A 26,984-nucleotide genomic window follows, 5' to 3' on the forward strand; every position below is an offset into this window, starting at 1 on the left:
GAAGCCAGAGAGCTGCAGCCCCCGGGCCCCGCCGCGGCTTCCCCGCCCTCCCCCGGCCCCTCCCGCCCGTCCCGCCCCGCAGCGCCGCTCCCGCTGCCGCCCTCGAACCCAAGGAACGAACCCCGTGCCCCCAGCACAGGCCGGTCCCTCCCCGGCAGCCTCGGCAGCGCCGGGAGCGGCCGCAGCCCCCAAGGACGGGCGGTGCTCGCCGGGAGGGGCCGCGCGGGGCGGGGGCGGGTCCCGCGGCTGCGACCCCGCGGGGAGGGACCCCCGGGCCGGCCCCGTCCGGCACCGCCGCTGGCCCTGCTCGGCCACCGCCCCTCGCCCACAGTTTTAACATTAGAGAGCCAAGATTTAACCCAGAGCGCCGCAAGCTCCCAAGTGCGGGGCACTTCCATAGACTTGTTATTTTTCTCTTTTTAATGACCGCGTTGCCAAAGTGGGGGAAACACAATCAGCATTCCCTAAACACAATCACAGCATCTCCAGGGCACGGCGGGACCGCCAGGAGGGGGCTGCCCGCGCCGGTACCTGCCGCCGCCCACGAACCTGCCGCCCGCGCCCGGCGCCGCCGAGCGCCCCGCCCCGTCCCCACAGCGGGAAGCGGCGCGGCGAGAGGGCGCTGCGGGCGCGGGGCGGGGGTCCGGGTCGGGGCGGAGGTCAGGCAACAGGATAGACGCCTCTCTGAGGCGAGGGGGCCTCTCGCCGCCATCTTTAGTGTGGTCTCGACTAAGTTCAGGTCCTGGCGGCACCATCTTTACTGTGGGCTTGGGGCGAACTTCCGGGCTGGGGCCGCCATCTTTTTGTACGGCCTTGGAGGACTTTCGGTCACAGCGCCGCCATCTTTCTTTCTGGGAGGCTTCGGACGACTTCCGGTCAGAGAGGGCGCCTTCTTTGCTGGTGCGCCGTCCAAAATAGTCCGGTCGCTCTCTCTTTCCGGTGCCTGACTTTACCTGAATTAGCGTCCCTCGCTAATTTCTGCGCTTTCGCCCCAAAAATCTTCACGTTATTCCCCCCATGCACACCTCGGGAGAGACGGGAGGCCGCAAATCCCACCGTGCCGCCGGAATCGGCTCGTAAATTGAGCGGAGAGCGCTGCAGCGGCACAGGAGCCACTGCGCATGAGTCGCCGGTCCCTCTCTCGGCCGCCCTTAATTCCACGTGATCGCCGGCGTCTTGCCATGGACTGCGCATGCGCCGGCGTCGCCACTTTGGCTGCCCCCCCCCCACCTGGTCTTCTGGCTTCGCTCCCTCACTGCGCGCTCCTCGCCCGCTTTCCTGGGGCCCCTCCCTGACGTTTCGCGGCTCCCCCGCCGGTTTTTCAGCTCCCTGGGGTTCCCCCACTCACGTTTTGGGGTCCCCTTCTCACACTTTAGGGGTAACCCCCAAGTTACGGGGCGGAGGGCGGGGCCGGGGGGCGGGCAGTAAACGGGGCACCCAAGAAGGGGTTTTTTTCTCTTTTATTTAATTTTATTTCCTTTTTAGTTTTTTTGCTTTTATATTTTTAATGTTCTTTTCCATTTTCTCTTTTCTTCTTTATTTCGTTTATTTTTTGCCCTCTTTATTTTTCATTTTCTTTTCTTTCTCCTTTGGTTTTTATTTTTTTAGTTCTTATTCTTCCAGAGAGGGAAACACTGCAGCTCCTCTGGGCCAGAGAAAGGCTCCTCTGCCCTTTCCTTAAACACAACGCCTGCAGTGAGTGCCCTGGAAGCCCGCTCCGCTCCTGCCAGGCACTGGGGCTCACCCCCAGGGGGGCTTTGCCAGCACCCAGTGGAAATTAAAATTACAGCCAGGGCAAAGGCGCTTCCAGCAGGACTGCTTGGACGCTCCTGGCCAAGGCCACCGGTCCGTGCAAGTCAGACCACTGACCACCGGGGGCTGGGGATTTTCAGGGGCACACTTCCAGCTTTTATTCTCCAGAGACTCCAGTTCTTTCTGGCCCTGCTTGCTTCAGTCTTCCCCTGTCGGAAGAGGTCACTTAGTCTTTTTGGGGGCCAGATTGCCAAAGCCCGGCCGGTCCATTCCCTCCACACCCCCCGCGCTCAGGGCCCGAGGGGCAGCCCTGCCCCGCACAGACCCCGGGCTCGCCTTCAGGCCGTCTGTCCCAAGGCTGGAGCGATCCTGCCATCAGCCCGTGGCCACGAGGGGCACAGAAAGCCCAGGGCCAACAGCAACCCCAGGCAGCTGCAGGCAGAGGTTATCCCTTCCCAGCTTTTTGGCAGCGGGGGGAAGGTGCCTTTCCCCGGCCGGCAGCGGCATCGTCCCCTCCGCAAAGCCCGCCCCGATCCTGGGCCGCCTTGGAGACAATTCCCCTGTCACAGCCCGCCTCCCGTAGAAAACTGTTCGGGTTGAATGCGTTCTTTGTTGTATTTTTAAATGTTTATTTTATCGTTAAACTCCGTTATTATTCTCTCGAAAGCCCGGGGAAGGCGGCCCCCCCTCCCCGGCCGGTCCCCGCCGCTGCCCTGCCCGGCGGCCCCGAGCGCTTCCGGCCCGGCCCGGCCAACGCCTCGCTCTGCGCAGGCGCCGCTTCCCAGCCCGCCCCGACCGCCGGGCGCTGCCTCGCGGTCGCCGCCTGGCGGACACGGCCGGGAACGGCGCTGCAGCCGCGCCCCCCCCCTTGCGAGACCCGCGGCGCCTTTCGCGAGGACGGACCTTTCTTCCCTAAAACCTGCCCTTCCCTAGGAAAAGCTGAGCAATTCACAGAGTTGCTGTTTTTATCCCGGCTTCCCAAAGGACTTCTCTCTCCCGGCCCCAGCAGCAGCAGCAGCAGCAGCAGCGGCAGCAGCTGTTCTGCCTCTTGCTCCCCTCTCATTTGGAACCGAATGGTGAGGAACAAGCCCCGGGCACAATCGGCACCGAGCAGCAAGGCCTGGGCTCGCCAGAGGCCCGGGCCTGCCTACTCCAGGCTCTGGGCTTCCTTTGCTTTCTTCCGCCGCAATTCTCCTGCCCCGGCGAGCGTTAAAAGACAGACTGCCCGGTGAGACGTGCCCCGAAACAGCCACCAGTTCCAAGGCCAGAAACCCTCAGGGCCACACTTAGAAACCCTGCCGCGAGGCCCCCGGAGAAGCCAAGGGGAGCTGGGATTCCCTGGAGTCCCAGGGAACCGAGGGGAAGGTGGGAAAGGGGTAGAGAGCAAACCCCCCCCCCCAGCTGCTTCTCCCTGCAGCCCCCACGGAAGGTGCAGCGAACGCACACCGGTGTGGAGTTTTTAAGAGAGCTTTACAATAAATTAAAAAACAATCAGTTTACCGAAAAATCCTTCTGCAGTCTGCACTGTCAAACAACTCAGATTGCTCACTAAGAGAATTACCTGATTTAGAACAACTGAATTGTAGAACCTCAGTGCTTATCAAATGTATTCACTGGCAGAGAAAAAAATAATTGCAAGTAGTGAGACCCACATTGCAAATAAGTCTTTGCTTTAAAAAGAAACAGAAAAAAGAACCCAAAACACCAAATCAGAGCTGTGAGGGGAACCAAAACGTGTCCAGAGAAGAACTAGTAATCGTAAGCTCTCACCTGCAGGAGCTTCAGCTTGTGAACGGTTCCCAGCTCCCACAATGGGCAGAGTTTGTGATTTTAGCAGCCCCTCAGCTGCCCGGCAAGGCTCATGTCCCACCTGAGAATGCTGCTTTCACCCCAAGGTCAGGTCTGGAAGTGAGACGTGGCATAGTAGACGACTGGACAGAAGGACCTACTGCTGCCACTCCCCTTGGAGCAGAAGCCACTGGCTCAGGTCAATTCCCTCTGAAGAAACCTTTTTCTTTTTTATTTAGTTTTCGATTTTTACTTTTGATTAAAAAAAAAAAAATTATTATTTTATGGCAGTTCCAACCAGATAAAACTAGTTCCAACCTGATCAAACTGGTTCGGACCTGCCTGCCCTGGACCACCTCTTGTCTGCACCACCACCACTTGGGCTGGGTTCTGCCCTTCCCAAAGGAAAATAGTCCTTCTCTTTCTGGAGCCCACCTCCAAAACTTAACCACCACCTTCAGAACACAATATATGCAAGAATTGCTCCCACACGAGAAGTGCCAGGACAGAAAGCTCTGTCTGGCCTTCACCTCCACTGCAAGGACTATTATCTGCACCACCAACAGCTTTTCTGTCTGACACACTGAAAGTCAGCCAGCACCCATATAATTTCCTTTACTCCCCTTCCTAAAGGAAAAAAGCTTACCAAGTTGCACCGCAACAGCTCCTCCACCAGATGAGTTTATTGAAACAATTTTAAAAAGCAGGTACTTCTGAGTGTACTCCATCAATCCCAACAGTTCAGAAAAACAACTGTCCAGTGTCCAAAGAAGTGTGCATGTGACAAACGGTTCGTATTTACTGTAACTCATTTATGCCACAACAGGAGCACAAATGTTACTCATTACACAAATTGCTACAGTTCCCCTCAAAAAAGTAGGGCACATGTGGAAATAGCTCTTAACCCAAGGCTATTACAGCTGTCCCCCTGCCTTGGACCCAAAGATCAAGTCACTAGTGTTCTGATATAAATCAACAGATTTTTTTAAAGTGTTTTCTTTTTTATTTACATTTAAATTTGATCCCTGTTTGGGCTTTTCTCGAAAGACTATTCTTATGTGGTATTTAGTGGAAAGTGTAACATTTGAATATTTACTACAATATAAATACTTCAAAGTTTTTTTCACCTTCATTTTGCTCAACCTCTTTAGCCACACAAATCTGAAGAAACAGGTTCCATGGACGACATTAGAAAACAAACCCAAAAAACAGAAAACAAAAAAAACCACAAAACCAAAACCCCCAAATCCTGACACAAACAGTGGATTTAAGCAACTTAGAAAAGAAAGGAGGGTCCAGAGTTCAGGGTAAACCATTACTCCTCCAAAATGACAGGTGTTTGGAGCTTAGAAAGTGCTGCTATCTACACATGCACAATGATCCCAAGTTCTAATTGTTTGCCTGCATTAAAATAATTCATCAGCGACTTTCAAAGAAAGTTCCATATTCTGAACGCAAATCACTTTTTAGCTACTCCACTTGGAGTGCAGCACAGCTGCTTTTTAAAGGTCAGGCTCCATTTGAACGTGTCTCTACTCTTCAGCTCAAATGATTTTCACATATTTGAATGTTTTACCAGCCCTTTTGACCAATAAGATGATCATATTTTATTGTCAAAATAAGTAATTTTTAGCAAATGAAAAGCTCATTGCAACAGCACAACATCTCTATATCCAGTGTGAAAGCAACATGGTGGTATAAATATGTGCATACATTGGATTACACAAAATATATTATACACATTCCAGTTAACCATGGAACAATTAACAGGAGTAGATGACTACTGATCATGGGCACAAAGTATTTTTGTAAACAAGATTTTGAGAAACTTGAAGGAAAAGTTGGTTTCTGGAAAGATGACAATCTTGGGATTCCATTTTTGTTTTCAATGAAGTCAATGATTTTTATTTTTAAGGATGCTGTATATAAGAATGCACTTTGTATTAAAACAAAGATCAATACTTTACAGTTTAAGAAACTTTACATATGTACATAAATTACACATCAGGAATGGTTTTAAAGCTCAAAATGAGTTGTGGGAAAAGTCTATTTTCCTTCTATTAAAATCTTTAACTCTTTTACGTTGTGATCATTTGCAACTGTAACAGCATGATCCAGGGCTCGGATACTTGCTAAAAGCTTTATGATCTGCTTGATGTGCTCCCTAAAAGGAGGAAGGAGAAGTCAATACAGGAACAGAACCATCAATGACATGGATTAATGTTACAACAGAAGATTACATTAGGAAGCCATATAGTTAATACTCCTGCTGCAGATTTATTATATTTGCTTAATTAGGGTAATGGCAACAGCTTTGTTAAATGCTGGGGAAAAGCAGGACAGAAGACAGAAATTAAATGAGAACTCGCTATGAAAATAAGGCTAACTGGAAGTTTCTCTTCCACTACAGACTTTTACCAAGTTATCTTTTCACCTGGTAAAAAAAGTTCTTTCAAATCTAGAAACAGCCTATCAAAAGAGAGAGTTCAAAAATTTAAACTTGAAACCCAAATTATTGCACTGATACACAGGACTATAACAAGACTGGAAGACTGTTTATTCCTGTGCTGTTGCTGTTCCCATAGCATTCCAGGCCAGCAGTAACGTGTCTAATCCAAACTTTTCATTAAACTGGTTATTGGATTCAAGCAAAATGACTCTTGGATCTAGGGCAAAGCAGCTTCATCTAGCTGGTTGTGTAAATTAAGTCAGAACTTCTCCACTGTATACGACAGACAGTTTGGAATTTAGAAGCCATTAGGCAGGAAGCAGCAACAGGCTCACCAAGTGAAACAGTCCAAACGCAGGAGCTACAAAATTTGGCAGAATCATGGAATGGTTTGGGTTGGAAGGGACCTTAAGGACCATCTCATTCCAACCTCCCCTGTCACGGGCAGGGACACCTCCCACTAGATCAGGTTACTCCAGGCCCCATCCAACCTGAACACTTCCAGGGATGGGGCAGCCACAGCTTCTCGGGGCAACCTGTGCCAGGGCCTCCCCACCCTCACAGGGAAGAATGTCTTCCCAATATCTAACCTAAATGTCTCCTCTTGCAGTGTAAAACCACTGCCCCCGGACCTGACACTATCTGCCCATATAAAAAGTCCCTCTCCCTCCCTTTTATAAACCCCCTTAAGAATCTCTGACACTAAGCAGCAGTGCAATATATATTACCAGTGTTTCAATATTTCCAGTAGTTGCTGGGTTTAGACACCTTAAAAACATCCCCATCTACCATACTGTAACACATTTCAAGTCTGAATTCAAAGAGGTTTCCAAAGGCATGCAGCAGGATGGAGACAGTTACTCATGTTTGCATGCACAGGCAAAATAAAACAGATCACAAGAACTGCAACTGCTTTAACTCAAAGTAAGTTACCTTGCATTTCTCTTCTCTACATCAGAGCAACCAATGCTGTTTCTGTAAATTGTATCAGCCAGGTGAACAAGGTACCTACAGAAGTTTTCTAGCTGAGAAATAGTCTTGTCTCCTTTTAGATTACTGAACCACTGTTTAGGAAAGCAAGCAATTACCTAGGCAGAACAGGAAAAAGAAAGTTAAACACAATGTAAGAAAAAGTTTAAAAGCTATGTAACATGATTTGTGAAATCTGCCAGGTAAGACTGCAGTGACAAGGCCCAACTGAGTGAACAAGCGAGAAAACTACCACAAAGAAAAGTAACCAAAATCCAAGCAGCAAAAATCTGAAACCCACAGTATACCTAAGCCATCTACAGATATGAGCCAATCTATTGGTTGGCTTTAGTTCTTTCTTTAGTTTGTGTATTAAGAAAATATAAAATCTATTTTTCACTGACAATACAGATTTTGAGATATCAAAGCCAAAATTTCATAGGCAACCTCGAATTTTAACTACATTTTCCCTTCAACTGCAACCTGTGCCTTCAAGCACTGTTTGATTTTACTTACACTTTGAGCTTTCTTAATGCTGTCCTCTCCATACTCCGAGTTTTGAAAAGCCATAAGAATGTATCTATTTAGCAGCCCATCTATGGACAGCTCTTGGAGAGTTTTATTTGAAAGGATCCCATACCACTGGAGAAAGTTTCCTAATAACTGAAAACACAACACAGGGAAAATAAGTATTTCAAGATGTACTGAAACCAGACAGTTGATCAAACACATAAAAACACTTTTAAAATATTTAGGTTTTTAAAATATTTTGCAAACCCATTCAGAATACAGTCTCCCTCACTGCTGCAATTTAAACAGAAAATTCCAGAGAAGAGTTCTCTCTGTGTGATTGTGGAGAGCAGGTGTTCAACCAACATGAGTCTCTACTTCTCTGTTTAGTTGGGAGCTAATTTGCTTTACGGCCTTTTATTGGAAAGAAACGATGACAGTCACAGCTTCGAGCTCTCCCATTCCCCCAGAGCAGTATATTTTATTCTGGCAAGCACAAAAGGACACAAAAATCCTGGGCTGAGTACGCTCAGTGACATGCAAGTTGAAATGACGGTGCTTTCACTTGGCAATCTTTGAATCACAGAATCAATCAGGTTGGATCTCTGCTGAGATCATCCAGTCCAATCTTTGAATGAACACCACCTTGCCAACTAGACCATGGCACTGAGTGCCACGTCCAGTCTTCTTAAACACCTCCAAGGATGGTGACTCCACCACCTCTCTGGGCAGTCCACTCCAATGTTTCATCACCCCTTCCGTGAAGAAATTCTTCCTAACGTCCAACCTGAGCCTCTCCTGGCACAGCTTGAGGCCATGTCCTCTCATCCTGTTGCCTGAGGGAAGAGGTCACCCTCCCCTGTCAGGGAGCTGTAGAGAGTGACAAGGACTCTCCTGAGCCTCCTCTTCTCCAGACTAAAACCCAACTCCTTCAGCTACTCTTCTCTGAACACGCTCCAGCCCCTGAATGTCCTTCCTGAACTGAGGAGCCCAGAACTGGACACAGCACTCAAGGTGCGGCCTCACCAGTGCCAAGTACAAGGGACAACCCCTTCCCCAGTCCTGTTGGCCACACTATTCCTGATACAGGCCAGGATGCCACTGGCCTCCTTGCCCACCTGGGCACGGTGCTGGCTCACGCTCAGCTGCTGTCAGCAGCACTCTCAGGCCCTTTTCTGCTGGCTCACTCTCCAGCCACTCTGTCCCCAAGCCTGTAGTGCTGCAGGGGGTTGTTGTGACCCAAGGACATGGCACTTGGCCTTGTTGCACCTCACACTGTTGGTCTCAGCCATGGATCCAGTCTGTCCACATCCCTCTGCAGAGCCTTCCTGCCCTCCAGCAGATCAACACTCTCACCCAACTTGGTGTCGTCTGCCAATTTACTGAGGGTCCACTGGATCCCCTCATTCAGATCATCAGTGAAGATATTAAACAGGACTGGGCCCAAAGCTGAGCCCTGGGGGACACCACTAATGACTAATGCAGAGGCACAGTGCATTACCAAAGACTAAGAATCCTCAATTAGAATTCTTGCAAATAAAATTAAAGCAGTCTCCATTTACCCTTATCCACAAATTTGAGGAGTATTTTATTGCTACACTGTCTTAGGCCAAACATTTACCAGATGTATTTACTGACTTACCTTGACAGAGGACCAAAACTGACGTTGGAAAAACAAATATGGACCAGAGTTCTTGTTTTCTAAGATGCTGGAAAGTAAGAGATTTCTTTAATGAGCAACCAAGACCACACCTCTGTCTGGAATTTCTGGCTTCCTGTCTCCAGCACACACATCATTTCCATAACTACTCCCTTCCATCCTTCTTGTCTTTGCTAAATGCTACCAGCAGGATAACAAAAGATGTCCTGTATCCAGGCACTGAACCACACTGGGAAAAACCCCTGTTAACTATGGACAGAAGGCAGAGACTTGCTAAGAAAGATCTAACACCATAGTTGAAAGTAAACTTACTTTTTTGGATATAAAGGCATGAATACATCATCATCTAGTGTTCTCCTCATTCTTAGCAATAATGCCTTTAAAAGCATCTGAAACAGATAAATTTTTTTTTAAATGTCCAAGGCGTGGCTTAGTAGTTAAATATCAGGAATTGATTTTTAAAGCAACAAAGAACAAACAGTAAAGGCATACATATTTCAGCACACATATAGTCTTAAAGTCTCTTAATTTATCACCATACTTGACTGTCCACAACCAAGCTGCAGAGCACCAAATGGCTGAAGAATTCTCTTTCTTGCTGTGTTTTCCAACAGTAAGTGTATTAAAAATAAATTCAAATTCCTTAACTTAGGCAAAGCATTTATGGAAAAAAAAAACAAACAACTTACTTGTGTATTTTTGTTTTCTGCGTTCACCACTGAGGGATATCCATCTACTAGTTTCTGTACAATTGCTACCATTCTAGATGTCTGTGTGGTAGAAAAAGGATCCCAGATATTTTCTGAAATCACTGTAAGAGATTAAAGAATTACTCCACTTTGAAAAGACTCAAATACAGGTATTGAGACATTAATGCAATTATTTACAAAACAGTAAAATCTGAAAGCACAAAGAAGCCTCAGATTTCACAACCCTTTCCCTCCCATTTTCCAAGCCTGTACCTGTTAATTTAGGAAGAACCACTCTCTCTACAATGGTAGGCAACAGTGAAATATCAGCATCATCTTTCACTTGCTCCTGCTCTTCACAGCCATAAAACAGCAATGATTCAAACCACAACATTGTTTCAAAATCTCGGCACTTGCCCTAATTAAAAAAGAACTGGGGTTAGATTCCTAAAAAGAGATTTGAAGTCAACACACAGAAAAAGTATTACGTGTGCAAGTATGACACCACTCACAAAACAGAACCAAACAACTTTAAAACAAATGAACCAATTCCCTCTACCACCACACAGTCACCAGATGTAATGAAAAGTGAAAATGGCAGAAGATTGATTTTTTTTTTTTAGCAGTTGTTGCCCCACAGATTTTAACTTCTACTTTATAGATGCAGCCAAATAAAAGCCCACAGATCAGGGTATAGGCGGGAAGTACAGCTCAACTGTGCTGCATTATAAAATTATGACTGCTGGATTTGAAATCTCTCTTCTTTATGAGCACCTTGAAATTTTTCTAACTTAACAAAATGTTTACCAGGAGCAGTAACAGAGAGTAGTGAATACAGTTAGACTTGATAACTCTGTACCATGTCTCCAACTAATGTGAGCTTTGTTTTGTCAGCCTGGAAACTCACAGAGAAATAGCATGGGGGAAGGGACAACGTGCAAAAACAGTTTTAAATTTAATGAGGATATCTTTCATAGATTTCCCCTTGTTTGATTAATGAAGTGAACCATCAAATTAATAAAAGTAATACTCTGAATTCCCTCTGAAGAGGACTTATGCTTCCCTCCCTTTGCAATGAGCAGAGGTGACAGAAAATTCTCCTCTAAAAAATTCTCCTGGTAGTTAAGAAAAAAACCCACTTCTGAAAAAAGTAGGAAGAAGAGAGTGGGAGTCAAAAGGTACCTGAACTGCTTGTCCTGGTGGCATCTCATGTAAGCACATCTATGCAGGCTGCACAACAAACATGTGCCAGACATAATGGGTGCTGTACTGCTTCTCCCATGGTCCCTACCTAATTACTGGGCAAGGAGGACTATGAGGAAGACATGGAAAGTGCCAGCCAGAGTTCTGCAGGGTATGAAGGCGTAGGTGAGAGAAAGAAAGATATATAATCTATAGAGACATAGGCTGTAACTCAACGTAAGAACAGGCTTCTTACTTCCACTTCTGAAGACACAGCCTATCTAGAATCACAATCTTCTCTGAAGTATTTGAGAGCCTAAATGTATTTTCATAGAATCACAGAATGGTTCAGGGTGGAAGGGACCTTAGAGATCACCTAGTTCCAACCCACTGCCATGGGCCAGGACACCTTCATTTACGCTGTTTGACTTTTTGGTCTACACCACCCACTAGGGAGGTACTGGTAGGTGCTGAATTGAACTCTGGCCTGCTGGGAAACTAGAGGACAACAGCCTAGAAACTCCAGAAAAGCTTTGCCCCATGAGTGGTGCCTGTTTTAAACTTCATCCCCTTAGGAGAAGCACACATCAGAGGTGCAATTTACTTTGCTCTGCTCAAGTGTGAAAGAACTGCTATGGAGAAGCTTATGCAGAAGCTACTTGCAGACAACCTTACCTCCAAAGGAGTCCAGATAAGCAGTTGAAGTCTGATTAAAGGGTTAAACAGCTTTGGTAAACAGAGGCCAATATAAGCATCCTTATAAGAAGCGAAGTACTTGGAGCGCCAAGCTTCGAACTGTGACTTAATACAATCAATTGAGTAAAAGCTTTCCAAAACATCTTCGAAAACTTTGCTGGACTCCTTCAATATACGATCTGGCAGGGGAGAGAAGGAGCAGTAAGTTAATTAACTATTCCCTGTAATATCTCTTTCAAGAGAGTCTTTGATGCTCACTGACATAAGCTAACTCCTATAAACAAAACCAAAAAAAAAATCCCACCGCCTTTAAAAGTTCTGTTCCTTCTGCCTAAAATATACAAGGCAATAAAAACATGAGCACATGAGTACTCTCCAATAGACTGTCTCGCTTTAAATAGTCCTTAAATGATTTTCAGCCACCAGATGCAGGACTGGTGATGTATTGGGCTGTGCAGTGTCAGGTAACACACAGGTACCCCCGGGAATGCCACATGGAAGGAGTTCAAGGAAATTTATTCTGAAGTTGAGAATACCAGATCTACAAGGGAAAACTCCACCAGTGCTGCAAAAGCACTGGGCCTGAGAAAGACACACCTCCTGTCCTTCTTCAAGACTTTTTATCTTCCCAGTTCTCACCCTGCCACCAGCTCTCTCCGCCAGCACTGCCTGCAACATCTGTTTATCTCTCCTCGTACTAGAGAGAGAGAGAGAGCCTGCAGGCCTCTCTGGAATGCAGAAAGAAAAGGAAAAAAAAACAAAAAAAACACCTAGCCACCCTTGAGAAAGGCAATTCCCAGGCAGGAAAGACTTCCTAAGCATCACCTGCCTCTTCAAAGTGAATCCTTCCAGCAGAAAGGATATTTACCCTTACAGGCTGTATTCAGAGTGGATCGAGCTTCAAAGCTGGCCTTGCTGTGCATGGGAGTTTCAAACAGCTCATCTCCAGGTCCCTTCCAAGCCAAGTTATTCTACATCTTTGATAAGCCAAGTGCAAATATAGGAGGGCATCTCAGATAAGCCAACTGAACTGGCAGTTCAGACAGAGCGAGTCCTGGCAGGCACCATGAGCTTACAAGAGCATGCAGTGACAAGACAAAGGGGAATGGCTTCCCACTGCCAGAGGGCAGAGTTAGATGGGATATTCAGAAGGAATTCTTCCCTGTGAGGGTGGGGAGGCCCTGGCACAGGTTGTTCAGAGAAGCTGTGGCTGCCCCATCCCTGGAAGTGTTCAAAGCCAGGCTGGACAGAACTTTGAGCAACCTGGGATAGTGGAAGGTGTCCCTGCCCATGGCAGGGGGTTGCAACTAGATGAGATTTAAGGTCCCTTCCGACCCAAACCACTCTGTGATTAAGCTTCAGTAGCTTTTCTAACCTCGCTCCAAGTTGAAGTTCGTGATATCTGTTGAAGTTTCCTCGTCATCGCTGGAAAGGCCTTCAAGGTGATCTGCCATCTTCCCAGTTTGCTCTCTTGCTTGTCTACGGCGAGCTCTGCAAAGCATAAACCAGTTACCACTTTTTTCTTCCTACCCATACAATGAGCACACCCACCTAAGCTTGTCCTAACTTTTAATTCAAGGAGAGTCAGGGTGAAAAGAACTTTTACTATGCCACCACCTCAAACATTCCACTTATATTGCTGCCTCAAACAAAAGAAGGAAAAGAAACCAGCAGAGACCATATAGATGTAATGGATTTACTATGCTTCGAGTGATTTTAAATCAGAATCATGCAATGATTCCTTGTTTTGTACACTTGCATGGTAAACTGGGATATATAAGAATACCCCTGGCCCAGCATACCAGGTGAAGTGTTTTCTTCCCTTTGCAGGGAAGAAGCAAACATTGCCACTCTCACACAGGACAGTTGTATCATGTAAGCAGGCAAAGACTCCTCAGTGGACAAGAAATCTCATCCTCTACCTTCTAGCCTCTCTTTCTGCAGTTCGGCGCTTGACTTGCTCTTGATAGATCACTCTGTCTCGCCCAAAAGAATCAAGATTTGGTGCCATCAGTGCTTTATCTGTAAAATTACATTGGTGAAAATTAAAATGCTTATTTATGATTCTAGAAATGTGCTGTAGGCAGTTTCATAAGAGCCTTTTACCTACTTTTAAACTAAGTGTAATTTGAAGTAGAAAGTTGAAGTTTTTTAAAAAAAAAACAAAAAACAAAACAAAACAAAACAGAAGCCTGAATTCCCCAAGCGTAGAGGTTAAAACAGAAAGCAGCGGAGTTTGGAAAAATTTCCCCTTAAATGTCAAATAGTTTTCACCATAATTCACTCTTGTCCGTCTCACAACAGTGCCCAACTACATAAGAGTCAACAGTTATAACAGAAATTGCTTAAATTGAATGGCCCAAGACAAAAAGTGCTCCTTACATAAACACATTCACCATGTAACTTTTGAAAAGAAAATTAACAAAACGAAGGTCAGGGAATAGTGACTGGAGCAAGAACATAAAACGTTTCACAGTTCTAGTCATTGTGTTTCTAAGTTCATATGCTTTAGACTGCCTGAAGTTTAAAACACATCAAAACCTACAGGAAGACAAATCATCTTCCTTCCTCTTCAAGCTGTGATTATCTTTATAGATGTTCCTGGTTACAGAAAGCACACAAGAGTGTCTCCAGTTCCTTCTTCCCAGGTAAATTTTAAACAGTGGATTGAATGCTAACTAGAGCTCAGGTCCACCCACTGAAATATTAACATTTAAAAAACAGCCTATCCAAACTTCTGGAGTAAATTTACATGTTCTAACTAAATCTATTTACAAATTCATCATTACAAGTATTAATGATGATCTATGTCAGTATTCCAATTCAATACCAGAACTACTAAGAGCCCTCTCAAAACTTCCAGATACTGTGGAAGAGCTCTCTGTAAAACCCAACCTCAGCCATGACAACTATTCCCACACCCCCATTAAATTTCAGCCTAGAAGAATCTATTCCAAGCTTCTTTTAGGAAATACATTTCTAGTACACCAGGTTTCCAGTTCTCACATTCTCACAACAGCGTTTTCATGGTAAAACTGCAAGGCCTACGTGTGATGCCTGGGGCTCCAAACACAGTCCTAAAAGGAATACGTGTGCTAGCCACTCTGTAAAGGAATAGCAACTCTGACACCCTAACATTTCATCATCCTCAGTAAATTCTACCTAATGGTATTAAAAGATTTCATCTCTGGACACACTGTGACAGAACAGGAAATGGCTTCTGTTATAGGATTTTACATCAGCAATGGGACAGACAAGAAAGCCATTTCTAAAAATGGGAAGCTCTCTGAAGCAGAAGGAGGACTCCAATTCCTCGGATATTTTAACTGTCAGTTTTTTTGAATAAAACCTCCAAGAAACATATATTTCCATCCAAGTTAACACTTATGCTTTTGGAAGAGTTTTACATACTGAAGAGTAATAACCACAGGAAACCTCCTCAGTGAGAACCTCCCATCCACAAATTCACAGCAAGCAGGACTTTGAACTGGCTAATCTTAAGCTGTATTTCATATAGGGTCACTCTGTATTAGTCTGATTAGTCTTCCAGTTCTTTACCTTTACCAGTTAAGTGCCTGAAATTAAATACTTATGCTGGCTACAAACCAGAGCATTACATAGAAGTCTAGCCCAGTGCTTCATGGCTTTGTACAGAACTAACTGTAGATGTTAAATGCCATGTATAGATTCAGGAAGGTTAAAACAAATTTTTAAAAAGTCCTGACGTAAGAGGAAAATGGGGAGACACATGCTACCACTATTTCCACTGCCATCATGCATACACTTTCAGTGCTAGGAAGGAGAAAATACAGTTAAGAGAAACAGAAAGGAGAGATGAAGTCAGAGTTAGAGCGGTCTGGAGTTTAAAACAAAACAGATTAGAGAACTTTCATCTAAGCGTGCTGCTACCCATCTCTAGAGCAAGGATAAACTTTTAAGACACTCATATGTTAAACATTTACATTTCAATTTAGTCATACTAAGTAAACAAGGTTGTTTAATGAATAATAAAAACCTTCAAGATGGACTGACTTGAATGGCTTGAAAACTCCGAAGATTCATCTTTAATATCATCTTGTCGTCTTTGGACAAGGCGGGAAGCTCGCTGTTTGTACAGCTGGTGCATTGCAGACTCCAGCTCGTTAATCAGAGGCACCTGTAAAAATACAACACACTCCGTAACACCCGGTCCTCGAGCTGCTCAGCTTCTGGGCTCCCATCCTATTCCGAAGCATAACGCTGGGGCTGGGCTCCTAGCAGCACAAACTCTTGCCTTTTACTCCTTTGCATCATCTGCACTGGGAAGGTGTGGAAAATACATGCATTTAGTGTTGGCAGCTTGTTCAATCAGAGCAAGAGCGTTCTGAAAGCAACTTCAGTGGGTTGAATGAGCCTACACAGCAAGACGATCATCTCAGAGTGTGAAATAGTCTTTCCAGTACTCTTGCTTTCTCTACCAAGCACGTTACGTGTTGTACAAGGGTTTACAATTCTCAGACCTTGCTGTTTCCTATCTTTATGCAAGAATGTAGAGGTATTCTATAGATAAATGAGAAAATAACCCAAATGTACATAGTGAAAAAAAACACCTATCAATCCATCCTCCTGAAGCCAGCAGCTATTGTTTTGCTCTAACTCTTATTACTGAAATGGAATCAAGCCCTGCATAACCATGTCATGCCAACAGGCAATTCAAATCAGCCAAATGTTCCTCTAGACAATTACTAAAACTAAACCAGTACAATTTGTGCAAGTTATGCATTAAGTATAACCTTGAATAATACACAGGTAAGTCAGATCAGACCTGTCACTTTTTTTTTTTTTTTAAGTGGACTAAATTTTAGCAGCAACTCTAACAAAAATAGATGATGTTAGAACAGTCCTGACATTAAATAGCAGGTTCATTGATCACTTCTGCGAAAATTCATTTCCTGGGACAAGTTAAAATTAGATCATTATAAATATCCAAATGCAAAACAGAGCTTTTCACAGTCTCTTAATTTGGAAAGGCAAGTCCTTTTGGCACGAACACTTAAGCCATATCCTCCTTACCTCCAGACGAATGCTTACTCCAGTCTTCCAGCCTGTTAGTTCAAATATTTCAGTGCTGCCTACCATCCAGGATTATGGTTTTTTTTCAAAACAAAAGATGAAATCGGAAATTGTTTCCTGATGTAATTTAGAATGTGACTCAGCAGCTATTAAAGAACCTCCTTCAGTAAAATATAAGATTCTGAGATTATAGCTACAGGGCCTTTTCAGCTGAGACTGACACACACATCAGAGGAGATATTACGTGAAAAGAAGTATTAGCTCTTTGTGGGATAAATTGGGACTCCAGGGATTAAAATGAAAGCAACTCTACGTCAACTCAAAATATGTACACCTTTCTTTTGGAAAAAAGACTAGTGAGAAAGATATCCCAGCACTGGAAGCCTATATTGAGAATTTAAGACAATTCTGAAAACAGAAATAATAATCAAAAAATACTAGTTTTACTGCAATTTACCAGAGAAAATATAACTTTCTCTCTTAAGTATGTAAAGGAAATTCTAACATTGAAAAGTTTAATGAATTTTTTCAAAGCATCCCCAGAGGTTTTCTGGATTAAAAGAAGAAACAACCAGTGATGTATTCAGATATATGAATCCGCTTGAAAGTATTTCCCATTGAAAACACAAGAGACTTAGAAGCCCTTATTCTTCTATAATCAATACCGTGGTTAATGGGTCGCTGACAATTTCTCTGACTATAAAAAGTTACAAGCCTCATTCCCTGTTTTGTTTACTCAATACCTTAAATTCGGTGTTTTCAAGGGGTCTTTTGTTCACTTCCACTGTAAACAGTGTAAGAGGAAAAGCAGAAAGCTCCCTAAACATTTAGATCACAAGGACAATTTTAAGGTACAGCCCACACCTCTGACACACAGAGTGTGTTTTGATAATTTGCTTTGCAGGTAAAGTAACAGCTCATCTCCCTGTGCTGTCAAAGTACGCTCGAAACAATTCCATCTTTCTGTATCCACTGTACATTCCTACATTCCAAATGTAAAAACACCCTTACCACTCCCTAGCCTTCCCAGAAAGCATCATTCTGACAGTAACTGCTTCACAAGGAAGTCATGCAGGCATCTTCCACTCTTATTTATGGGGGGAAAAAAATAGATATCACAGGGATTTTGACCTTTCTAGTGCTTGTTTCTAAAATCTGCATAACAACTGTCTCATTATACTCTCCGCTGTGCCTCACAAATAGGCAAAGTGATTCTAACATTCAGAATCTTTTCAAAATATCCTAAGATATGTGTTCATATATGTATGTATATATATACACGTACAATATTATCATTATTACACATATACACATTTTATATGCTTATGCATATTATAAGCATAACTATGCCCATTATTACAAACAATAATAGCAACCCTTTAAATATGAAGCAGTTAGGGCCACAGGTTCTACCAAAAAGCTGAAGGTAATTTATCTCTACACTCAGAACGACAAATTTACTGTCCTACTGCATTTCATTTAAATAAAAACTGATACTGATTTTATTAATTGATTTTTTTCCCCTCCCCCCACCTCCTTTTTAGAAAACCTTGTAGTGTCCTGTGGACTGGTGGTTCTGAATTGAATGGCACTTTTGTCATGCTGAAAGCACTGAATTCCAAACCACATTATCTGGCCAAATAATATCATCACAAATGAAATGCTCCCGTTAGACTGACCACATCACCTCCTGCTTTTGCCACTCACTGCGCACACAAACACAGCAACAGCCTCCTCCTGACACCAGCAAACCCCTGTGAATGCCCCTAAGAAGCATGAGATGAGAAAAGTCACGTCTCAGAAGTTCAAGGGACTGGCATGGCAGATGAGGAGTGGGGACGCTGAGAAGGGGGAGGAAGGCATCCAGGTGTGGAATCCTCGAAAGACCAACTACCAGGAAAGCAACTGTAGCTGCTGCTAATTTACCAAACAGGCTTGTTAGTTTGCTGTAAAATGGCTGGGATGGATTTATTTACTAGTATATAGAGAGAGGCCAAAAACCTTCCTACAAACTGAACTGAAATTGTTACACTGTAACTTAATAGTAAATTTTCCGGGTTTATACAAAATCTGTCAGATTTGGGATTATGGCTTCATCAGGAAACATCAATTGCAGGTAATTAGTTACACTAATCCATCAGCTGGGTGAATTAACTGATCCACACTTCCTAGGTTTGTTCATGACATAGTTATTCTTCACTTCACAGGACTGAAGATTGGTCTCTCCCAATTCCACTAATACTGCACAATTAATGTCTAACCCATTAACACCCAGAATGCTTTTCTGTTCCTCCTCTCACACATAACGAGCTGGGCAAACAGTAGCTTAAACTACTCAGTCATTTTGACAGGTAATATATTAAGAAGCTACTATACTACTGTATTCAAGTCAGAAGACAATGAAGAAACAGCCTATATACTGATAACTGAATTCTACAGCTCCTGTGTGTGCCTAATACATAGATAAATATATATATATTCAGGAGCCCCTACAATATTTACAACAAAGTAAGTATTCAAAGCATAACGAATATGTTTTTGAGTTAGACATATACAAAGGTATCACACTACATGAAAGAAGGATATTTTTATGTTTGGGTGTCTTTGAACAGCTACATTACTTTTAAAACTTTTCTCCTTCAGACCAGAGTAATACCGAGTAATGCCCAGCAGGAGGAAGTCTGTAATAACACAAAAAAGAAAAGTCTCTGCTACTGTGTACACGAAGCACTCCAGAAACTAGCAAGGTCATAATCCAGCCCTTATTTGTGCTAACCTGATGTCCAACACAAGTAAAGAGCAGCATCTGAGTAAAGCTGAAATGCCAACGTATCTACCAAAGTCCTAAAGACACAAAATCTACAAGTTTTTAGGCAATCTAAAGTCAGTGATCTCTTACACTGGGAAGAGAGGTTCCTGAATAACCAGCTTAGCATGATGAAAAGTTATTTTTTCAATCCCTGAATAACCAAACCTTCAGAAGAGTTCTCAGGGGACTTTTTTTCTGAGAACAGAGGGAAATGTGGTGTTTGGCATGTACTAAGAGACCCCCTTTTTTTTTTTTTTTTTTTGGAAAAGAGATGAATGTTTTTGCATCCTTACCTTTTCACTGAAACACTCAAGCAAGTCTTGGACATACCCTCGCATTTCTTGCAAAAACTTATACTGTTCACCAATACCCCCAGAAGACCCTTCTAATCTTTCAATTGCCTTGGTAGAGTCCTCTCGGCTTTGCTGATGTTTCTCATATTGCTGCCGATTAGCCTTGTGCATTTCTTTCATAGAGTCCAACCTGAAGGGCAATGGATAAATAGTAAATTTACATCCAAAAGTCTATTTCAGACCATTGAGATATTAAACAGACAGCGCAAGTACTGAGCCCGTACGTGGGAAATACTGCAAAGACATTCTCCAACTTTCATTTGTCACTCTGTCCCCTCTCTCCACCACCAGCAAGGCTAACGTTGGCGTTCGTTTGCTGGACTCAGTGCTGAGTGCATTGCATGGCCACTCCCACTCACTCTTACAGGAGCTGACAGCATTTAGAACAGTGCAAGGTTGGCCCTAAAGAAAAGATGGGTGTCAAGGCTGCAGGTACAGGGGAACTACAGCTTATACAAAGCACTCTTTTTCCTCTACTAACTCGACTCACTGTCAAAGGCTGTAACGCTACCAAGGGGCATACAAACCAATTTTGAAGACATGTAAAGTGCAAGGTGTTCGTTACAAATGATTTCTCATTGCAATTGCGTTGTTCATTCCACACCCCTTTTGTGTACCTGACAAGCAGATTACAGTGTTTAAACCAAAAAAAAAAAAAAAAAATCAAAACAAACCACCCAACCAAAAAAAAAACCACCCCTGTATACACTAAAAATTGAATTCTTCGTCTACTGAAGGGGAAAACTCTGATTCATAGTTTAAAAGAATGCAGCTTGATAAGCTGAACACCTCACTGGCCTTTCACTTCTTCACTATAAGACTGTGCAGTGTCCAGAAGATGCAACTCAGACCTGTCTTCAACAACATCAATGGCCTCATATTTAAAGCTTCACTTCCAGAGAAGCAATCCAAGGAGAGTTTCGAACAAAGTGTCAATGCCATCTTCATTTTGAGCTTTTTTTGTTTGCCTTTTTTTTTTTAAGTGGATGTGCCAGTCAGTACTTTTCCAGCGATGAAACTCTGTGTTTGCTCACCGAGACTAAAGACACCTGAGGAACAGAAACCTAGGGGACAGGTCTTTAAGTCTAAAAAGATGGTCTGTCCTACCTGTCTTTAAGCTGTTTCTTTACCAAATCAATAGTAACAGGAGTCATCTCATTACTGGGAGTTTTGAAAGGAACTGTATTATCTGTTTTTTGAGCCTTGGTCTCCGATGATCCATACGCAGCGTAGGTGTATGGGATACCATACGATGAACCATAAGACAGTGTCTGGTAAGTGTTCTGGTAGTACAGATTATTCACTTCAGCAGGCTGACTTGGTTGAACCTAGTGGTAGAGGAAATCCAATTGTACTATATTAGGCTTTAAAGAAAGGAGAAACTTACTTTCTTACACATCTCACACTTTATAAAGTGAAAAATGTAAGCAAACACATTTACAAAATGTCATTATCAAGTGGATTTAAGCATAGAACTTCCAACCTCTCCTTTAAAGTGGAAGAAATTTAATACCCTCAGAAGCACCTTCTTAAATGGACAAATTCTCAGTATCATTATAATTCTAAATATTTATACTAGTTCTCTTTAAAGAATATCAGCATTTACACAATGAACTTCTCAGATAAAAAAGCCTTCTGGAAACTACTCGAGTTTGTAACAGATTTAGCCAACACACGCAGAAACAAACCAAACCTGAGTTCAGTTATATACATGCCTGGGGTATGTTGATTCCTTTTCGTATCTGCTCTTGCTCCCATCTACTGAGTTCTTCATCTTGCTCCCCTGCCACCAGTGCTTCATCATCACTTCCCTCAATACCTTCATACAAGTAAAACAGACAAGTAAGGAAAAGGAGGAGATAATGTATTCACAGTAAGGGCCATAACTTAAAAAACCTGTGACCACTCCTCAGTGAGAACTCAGAGCATCTTCCTTTCCTCCTCAGGAGGAATTAAGGACATCGACCTGTGAATTATTAGCATAGGGATTCCACTTGAAAGATCCAAGGAGTAAATCTGCAATTAACTGCTGGTAAAGCCCTCTAATGTTAAAAACCTATGTATCTTACTAATTCTCATCTTCCAAGAGGTTATTTTAACTGCTTGTCAGCAAAGAGAATTCTATATCAAATGTTTTTCTTTTCACGACTATATACTTCCTAAAAACAGAGTACAGGAAAAATAAGAATTGATTCTTAGTGGAAGTTTCTATTAGATTCAGCAGTGTGCACAGGAACATAGTTTTGTGCTCAACATTTTGTAAGCAGATTCCATTAGGTAGTACTTTTTCTCAGCACAGGAATAGAACTCCAGATTGTTTGAAAAACACGTTCTTTAAAAACGCTTAATGGGAGAATTCGCAGTGAAAACAGTGTGAACGTTTATCAGCTGTCCTTCTAAAAAGGTTTTACCTATTTCCTCGGCAATCTTTTGCCTTTGAGATTTTTCCTTCACTGTAAAAACTATCCTCCTCTTCTCGTCATCATCTTCATCGTCACTGGCATCATTTTCATCTTCTCGGACGAGGCGGCCTTTCCCCGGTTCGCTCTCAACGGGGGTAAAGTCTCCGAGCTCACGAGCCATCTGACGCTTTTTCCTAGCGGCATGAATAAAAGCAGCATCTGGAATTTCTCCTAGAGACAGATGTGTGCACCATTAAACAACCACTGCAACAAAACGGGTATTATGATTTCTTATCACTCATCTCTGCCGCCCTACCAAATCATCTCTGCACACAGAAAAAACGAACACGGGAGGAAACGAATCCATACTCACAGAAACACCTGCAAGCAACTTAGAAGCTAAACATGTAAACTTTCTGACCAGAAACCCTCAAAGGTGGGATCTTCACAAAAAGTGTGGCTCTGCTTCTGGCAGCTCACACGTCATAAGAGCAGAAGCCTGATGTTCCTATAGGAAACACTCCTATAGAAGAGGAAGCCCTTTGCAGGAGCTGACTATTGCAAAGGGAGGAAGAAATGGAGGTGAGTGACTGTGTCACTTCCTGTCCTGATATTGCTCCCAGCTCTTCTTATTTTGGGGGAACAAAAAGCACCAACCATTTCAACAGATGATGACAGCTCAGAGACTAAGAAGACACCAAACCAGACAAAGGTAACATGAGAAGATTGTACAACTGAAGAGAAACAAGAAAAGTGGACCTAATGAAAAACTCTAAAATCTACAGCACAAAAGTAATGCAACTTATGTAAGTCACATAAAGAACAGTTCCCAGGACATCCACCTTATATTTGGTGAGCAGACTACCACAATTAGCAAACCAGTTTCAAAAATACTTTCTCAGACTGATTTCTTTGGCCTCAGGGTCTGACTAGAACCTCATTATACAAAACAGGTTAGGGAAATATTTCCGATCCCTTGCAGACCCGTAACTGAAACACCTGAATTAAAGAACGGATTTTAACCGACAGCAGTTAAATCTCATGTGAAGTCATCTATCCCAAATCTAGATTTTCTTACAGCTTGTCATCTACTTGGGAGACAAATTCCTGCTTTTGACATCAAGATGAAGCACTCTGTAGCAAAACGTTTTCTCTTGTAAGGCTTGTGAAACTGAACCCCTTTAGAAAACAGCAGTTTCTTGAATTCTCAGATGCCAGATATATTGTTGGAAACTGTTTCCTAACCTCTCATGCACATTAGTCTGCTGTAAACATTGGCTAAAGCATTTGCTAACTTATCAGACAAATTACAAAGACCAACCTGGGCGGAGAACATTCAGGGAGGACAGAGCATTCGAAAACGCCCCACCAGCTTTCGGTTTTTCATCTTCCTTCTCACTTTCAACTTCCATTTCTTCTTCACCATGCTCACTGTTTGCAGTCCCATCTTCTTGGCCTAGATCCTTATTCTGTCCTGTCTTTTCTAGTGGTGCTTCAACTGATAAGACAACAAAGCCCATGTTTTACTCCTTTTATAAAGATCACTCGGAAGTACTTTTTTTTAAAATATAAAAACCAAAAGGAAAAATCAAATTAAAATTTTGCATTATAATTTTATTGCTTGCGATCTAGTAAAATATGCTTTCTTAACTGTGGTTAAGTCACTGACATCCTCTCAAAATAAAATCTGACAAGGCAGGCACACCAACAGCCACTAAACATCCTCCACATTGTCAGGTATTAAGAAAGTAAGGGAACTCGAGATCATACAGGCAACCTTGTCTCTTACACACGTAATGAGAAAGCATTGCCTGTATTACACCCAATCTTTCCACAAGAACAAACTCATCTCAAAGGAAGCTTTCATTTTCGTCTTGGGCTGGGTGTAACAAGCCCTTACATCAGGTGGGTAACGTACAGATAGATAGAGCAGAAAGTACAAATACTGTGTAAAACAGTGCAAGTTAAACTCAGCTGCACATATCTGAGGTTTTAGACTCAAGCATTTGAGTAGAGAATCCAGGCTACTGACTCAAGTAGCAGCCACAAGGTCTTTACACCATAACCACATCAATTAGGGACAGCAAAACAAACAGAAAATAGGTACACACAGTCATGTGCAAAATGCAATTTTTTAACGATCTTTGCGACAGAAGCAAGAATTAAGATCCAGGTTTTCACAGATGACCCTGAACACTACACGCACAAATGACCATTTCTGCCCCACACCAATGCACGGGCAACTTAAAGATTCTAGTAAGAAAGAATTTGTGGGTTTTCTAAACACAGACAAAACCTTTAAAAAACCTTTAAGAATTTTTTAAAAATAATTTAATTAAATATAAAAAGGGCATTTCCTGCATGGGACCGTGTTCAGCTCCCATACACTTCAGCCGTACCATTGCAATCTTTACATCATAAGCCTCTCAGCTCATGCTCACAGCATTATATACTCTATGCAAAAACATAACTGGAAAAGGAATCACTACACTTTACCAATGAGCTTCCCAAAAAACAATAGTACAACTGGAATTGAAGTCCCAGGCTCTGCTCCACGCTGTGGAGGACCGTACATTGTTAAAAGATCCTTCTGCTCCAACACTTTCAGTCTGTCACCTTAATCATCAAGTCTACTCTAAGGTCCAAGTCTTGAAACAGGCAGCTTACTTAATGACAAAGAACACCACTCTGCTCACCCCGAAAGTCTTCCTCTTTGAAAAGATGCATTACAAGGACACATCCTGTCAGACAAGCACCAGGCATATTTTTAAACTAATATAACTCCTTCCTAACTCAGTAAGAAACTCATTTGTCATAACCACAGCTGAAATTCAGAAAACTGATGTCTACTGACAACCGGACACAGAGCTGAGAAGTTTCATCCTTCTATATTAATTTCCACATAGGAGAGATTCAAAGAACTCTCTACCACCTTCAGAACAGCATCTGTAAGGCTCAAGTAACACGCTTAATGTGCGCTTTACTTCAGCTCTAAACGTGAAATCCTCTAGAAGTGTAGGCAATTCCTCTTGGAAACAAAAAAAGAAATTACAATACTCCATCTTTCCCACTACAAAAGTTACTATTAGTTTTGCAGTTACCAGCTGTTGGAGAATTGACCTCTGTTCTAACTTTTGATTTTTCAAGATCTTCTTTGTATTCTTTCTTCAACTGCTTTACAATCTTTTTGCTGTAACTTGATTTCTTCACTTTAAAAACTTCTTCAGTTTCTTTAAAAGAGAAATTGGAAAACATTACATTAGACCCACCATCAAGTATACTTACCTATTAAATATCTTAATTTTGTACCTAGAACTTTAGAAGCGCCATTAACAAACAACTGCCAGGGCTTTTCAAAGTCTATAGCATTATTTCATGTTTTCAGTATTTCTGTCAAGATTTCTAATCACAAATCTTAGAAACCAAGTTCTGGTAGTTACAAGAGAATTCCTTCTAAGACACCTACGAACTGCCAGGGCAAAAAGGCAGTCCGACATGACCCGTGAACAGCAGCCACCGCAGATTAAAACAAACCCGGCACAAAGCCCCGGGGCAGATGCTCCTCAGCCAACCCCCGCCGGTGCCGGGGGAAAGCGGCAGGTTGGCACAGGTGGGCCCAGCAACTCCCACCGCACAGACCCCTACCTGCGGGCCACCACGTGCAGCGAACGCAACACGGGGGGAACGGTCAGGCCCCGGCAACACAGAAGGGGAGGCGACTGAAACCCCCAGACCAGAATTAAACCCGCTGCCCCGCGGTGCTGGGAGCGCGCTGGCCCCGCAGGAGCCGCGCCGGGCCGGGGAAGAGCAGCGGGACCGACGGGGCGCTCCCTGCCCGCCCGCACCGCGCCGCCAGGGCCCTCCGCCTCTCAGGCGACCCCACATCACACGCGGCAACCCGACCGCCTTCAAAAATAAATAAGGGTCCCGGCTTTCTGCGAGGGCCGAGGGCGCGCGGCCGGCGGGGGCAGGCCGAGCAGCCCCGGGCCCCTTCCACCCCCGCGAGCGGCGAGCCAAAGGCCGGGCAGCCTCTCGTCTCACCCTCTTCCTCGTCCTGGAAGCTGAGCAGGCTGGCCCGCGGCACCTCTTTGTTCTCTCGCGGCCGCTTCTTCTCCTTGGGGCGGCCGGCCGCCGGCAGCCCGTTGCCCTGCTGGGGCTGCGGCGGCGGCGGGGGGGGCAGGAGGGCGGGCGCCGGCAGAGCCCCCAGGCCTGCCCGGTCGCCTCCCATCAAGCCCAGCCCCAGCCCGAGCGCCGCTCCGTAGCTCGCAGCGCAGGCGAAGGCCGCGGGGCTGCCGGGCAGGGCGAGGGGCACGCAGCCCGCGGGCAGCGGCAGGAGCCCGGCGCCCGCCGCCAGCGACATGGAGGCCTCGCTGGGCCCTTCCCCCCCCGCCCCGGCCGCCGCCGCCGCCGCCGGCGGCTCCTGAGGCGGCTCCTCGTCGCGCTCCTCGTCCTCCTCCTCCGAGTCGTTCCGCTTCCGCACGTTCACCCTCCGCGCCTTGCGGAACATCCCGCCGGGCACCGACCGGGCGGCCCCGCGCGGCCCCGACACCGCCCGCCCGCTCGGCTCCGGCCGCCCCGCGCCGCGGCCCGGCCCCGCCCGGCCCCGCAGCGCCCCCCGCCGCCCGCGCCCGCAGCGCCGCCCCCGCCGCCATCTTGTGGCGAGAGAGCAGCGC

The 26,984-nt window shown here is 44.4% G+C and overlaps 1 protein-coding gene across 1 annotated transcript; it reads right to left on the minus strand.

The window, feature by feature from the left end:
- Positions 1 to 1,571: 1,571 nt before the first annotated feature.
- On the minus strand, positions 1,572 to 26,891 carry PAXBP1 (PAX3 and PAX7 binding protein 1). Its single transcript, XM_051779392.1, has 19 exons — positions 26,353 to 26,891; positions 25,413 to 25,541; positions 23,633 to 23,809; positions 22,321 to 22,542; positions 21,625 to 21,728; positions 21,017 to 21,237; positions 19,850 to 20,039; positions 15,728 to 15,851; positions 13,618 to 13,717; positions 13,071 to 13,186; positions 11,675 to 11,874; positions 10,091 to 10,235; positions 9,818 to 9,939; positions 9,441 to 9,517; positions 9,111 to 9,177; positions 7,475 to 7,621; positions 6,923 to 7,077; positions 3,523 to 5,704; positions 1,572 to 1,961 (listed from the first exon to the last, which is right to left on the minus strand). The coding sequence occupies exons 1-18, from the start codon at positions 26,816 to 26,818 to the stop codon at positions 5,587 to 5,589; spliced, it is 2,880 nt and encodes a 959-aa protein (XP_051635352.1). The 5' UTR covers positions 26,819 to 26,891; the 3' UTR covers positions 1,572 to 1,961; positions 3,523 to 5,586.
- Between the last annotated feature and the right edge of the window lie 93 nt (positions 26,892 to 26,984).

This window comes from Manacus candei, unplaced genomic scaffold, assembly GCF_025592945.1.
Source record: "Manacus candei isolate 608988 ecotype Guabito, Panama unplaced genomic scaffold, ASM2559294v1 h1tg000014l, whole genome shotgun sequence".
In the NCBI taxonomy this organism is placed as follows: domain Eukaryota; kingdom Metazoa; phylum Chordata; class Aves; order Passeriformes; family Pipridae; genus Manacus; species Manacus candei.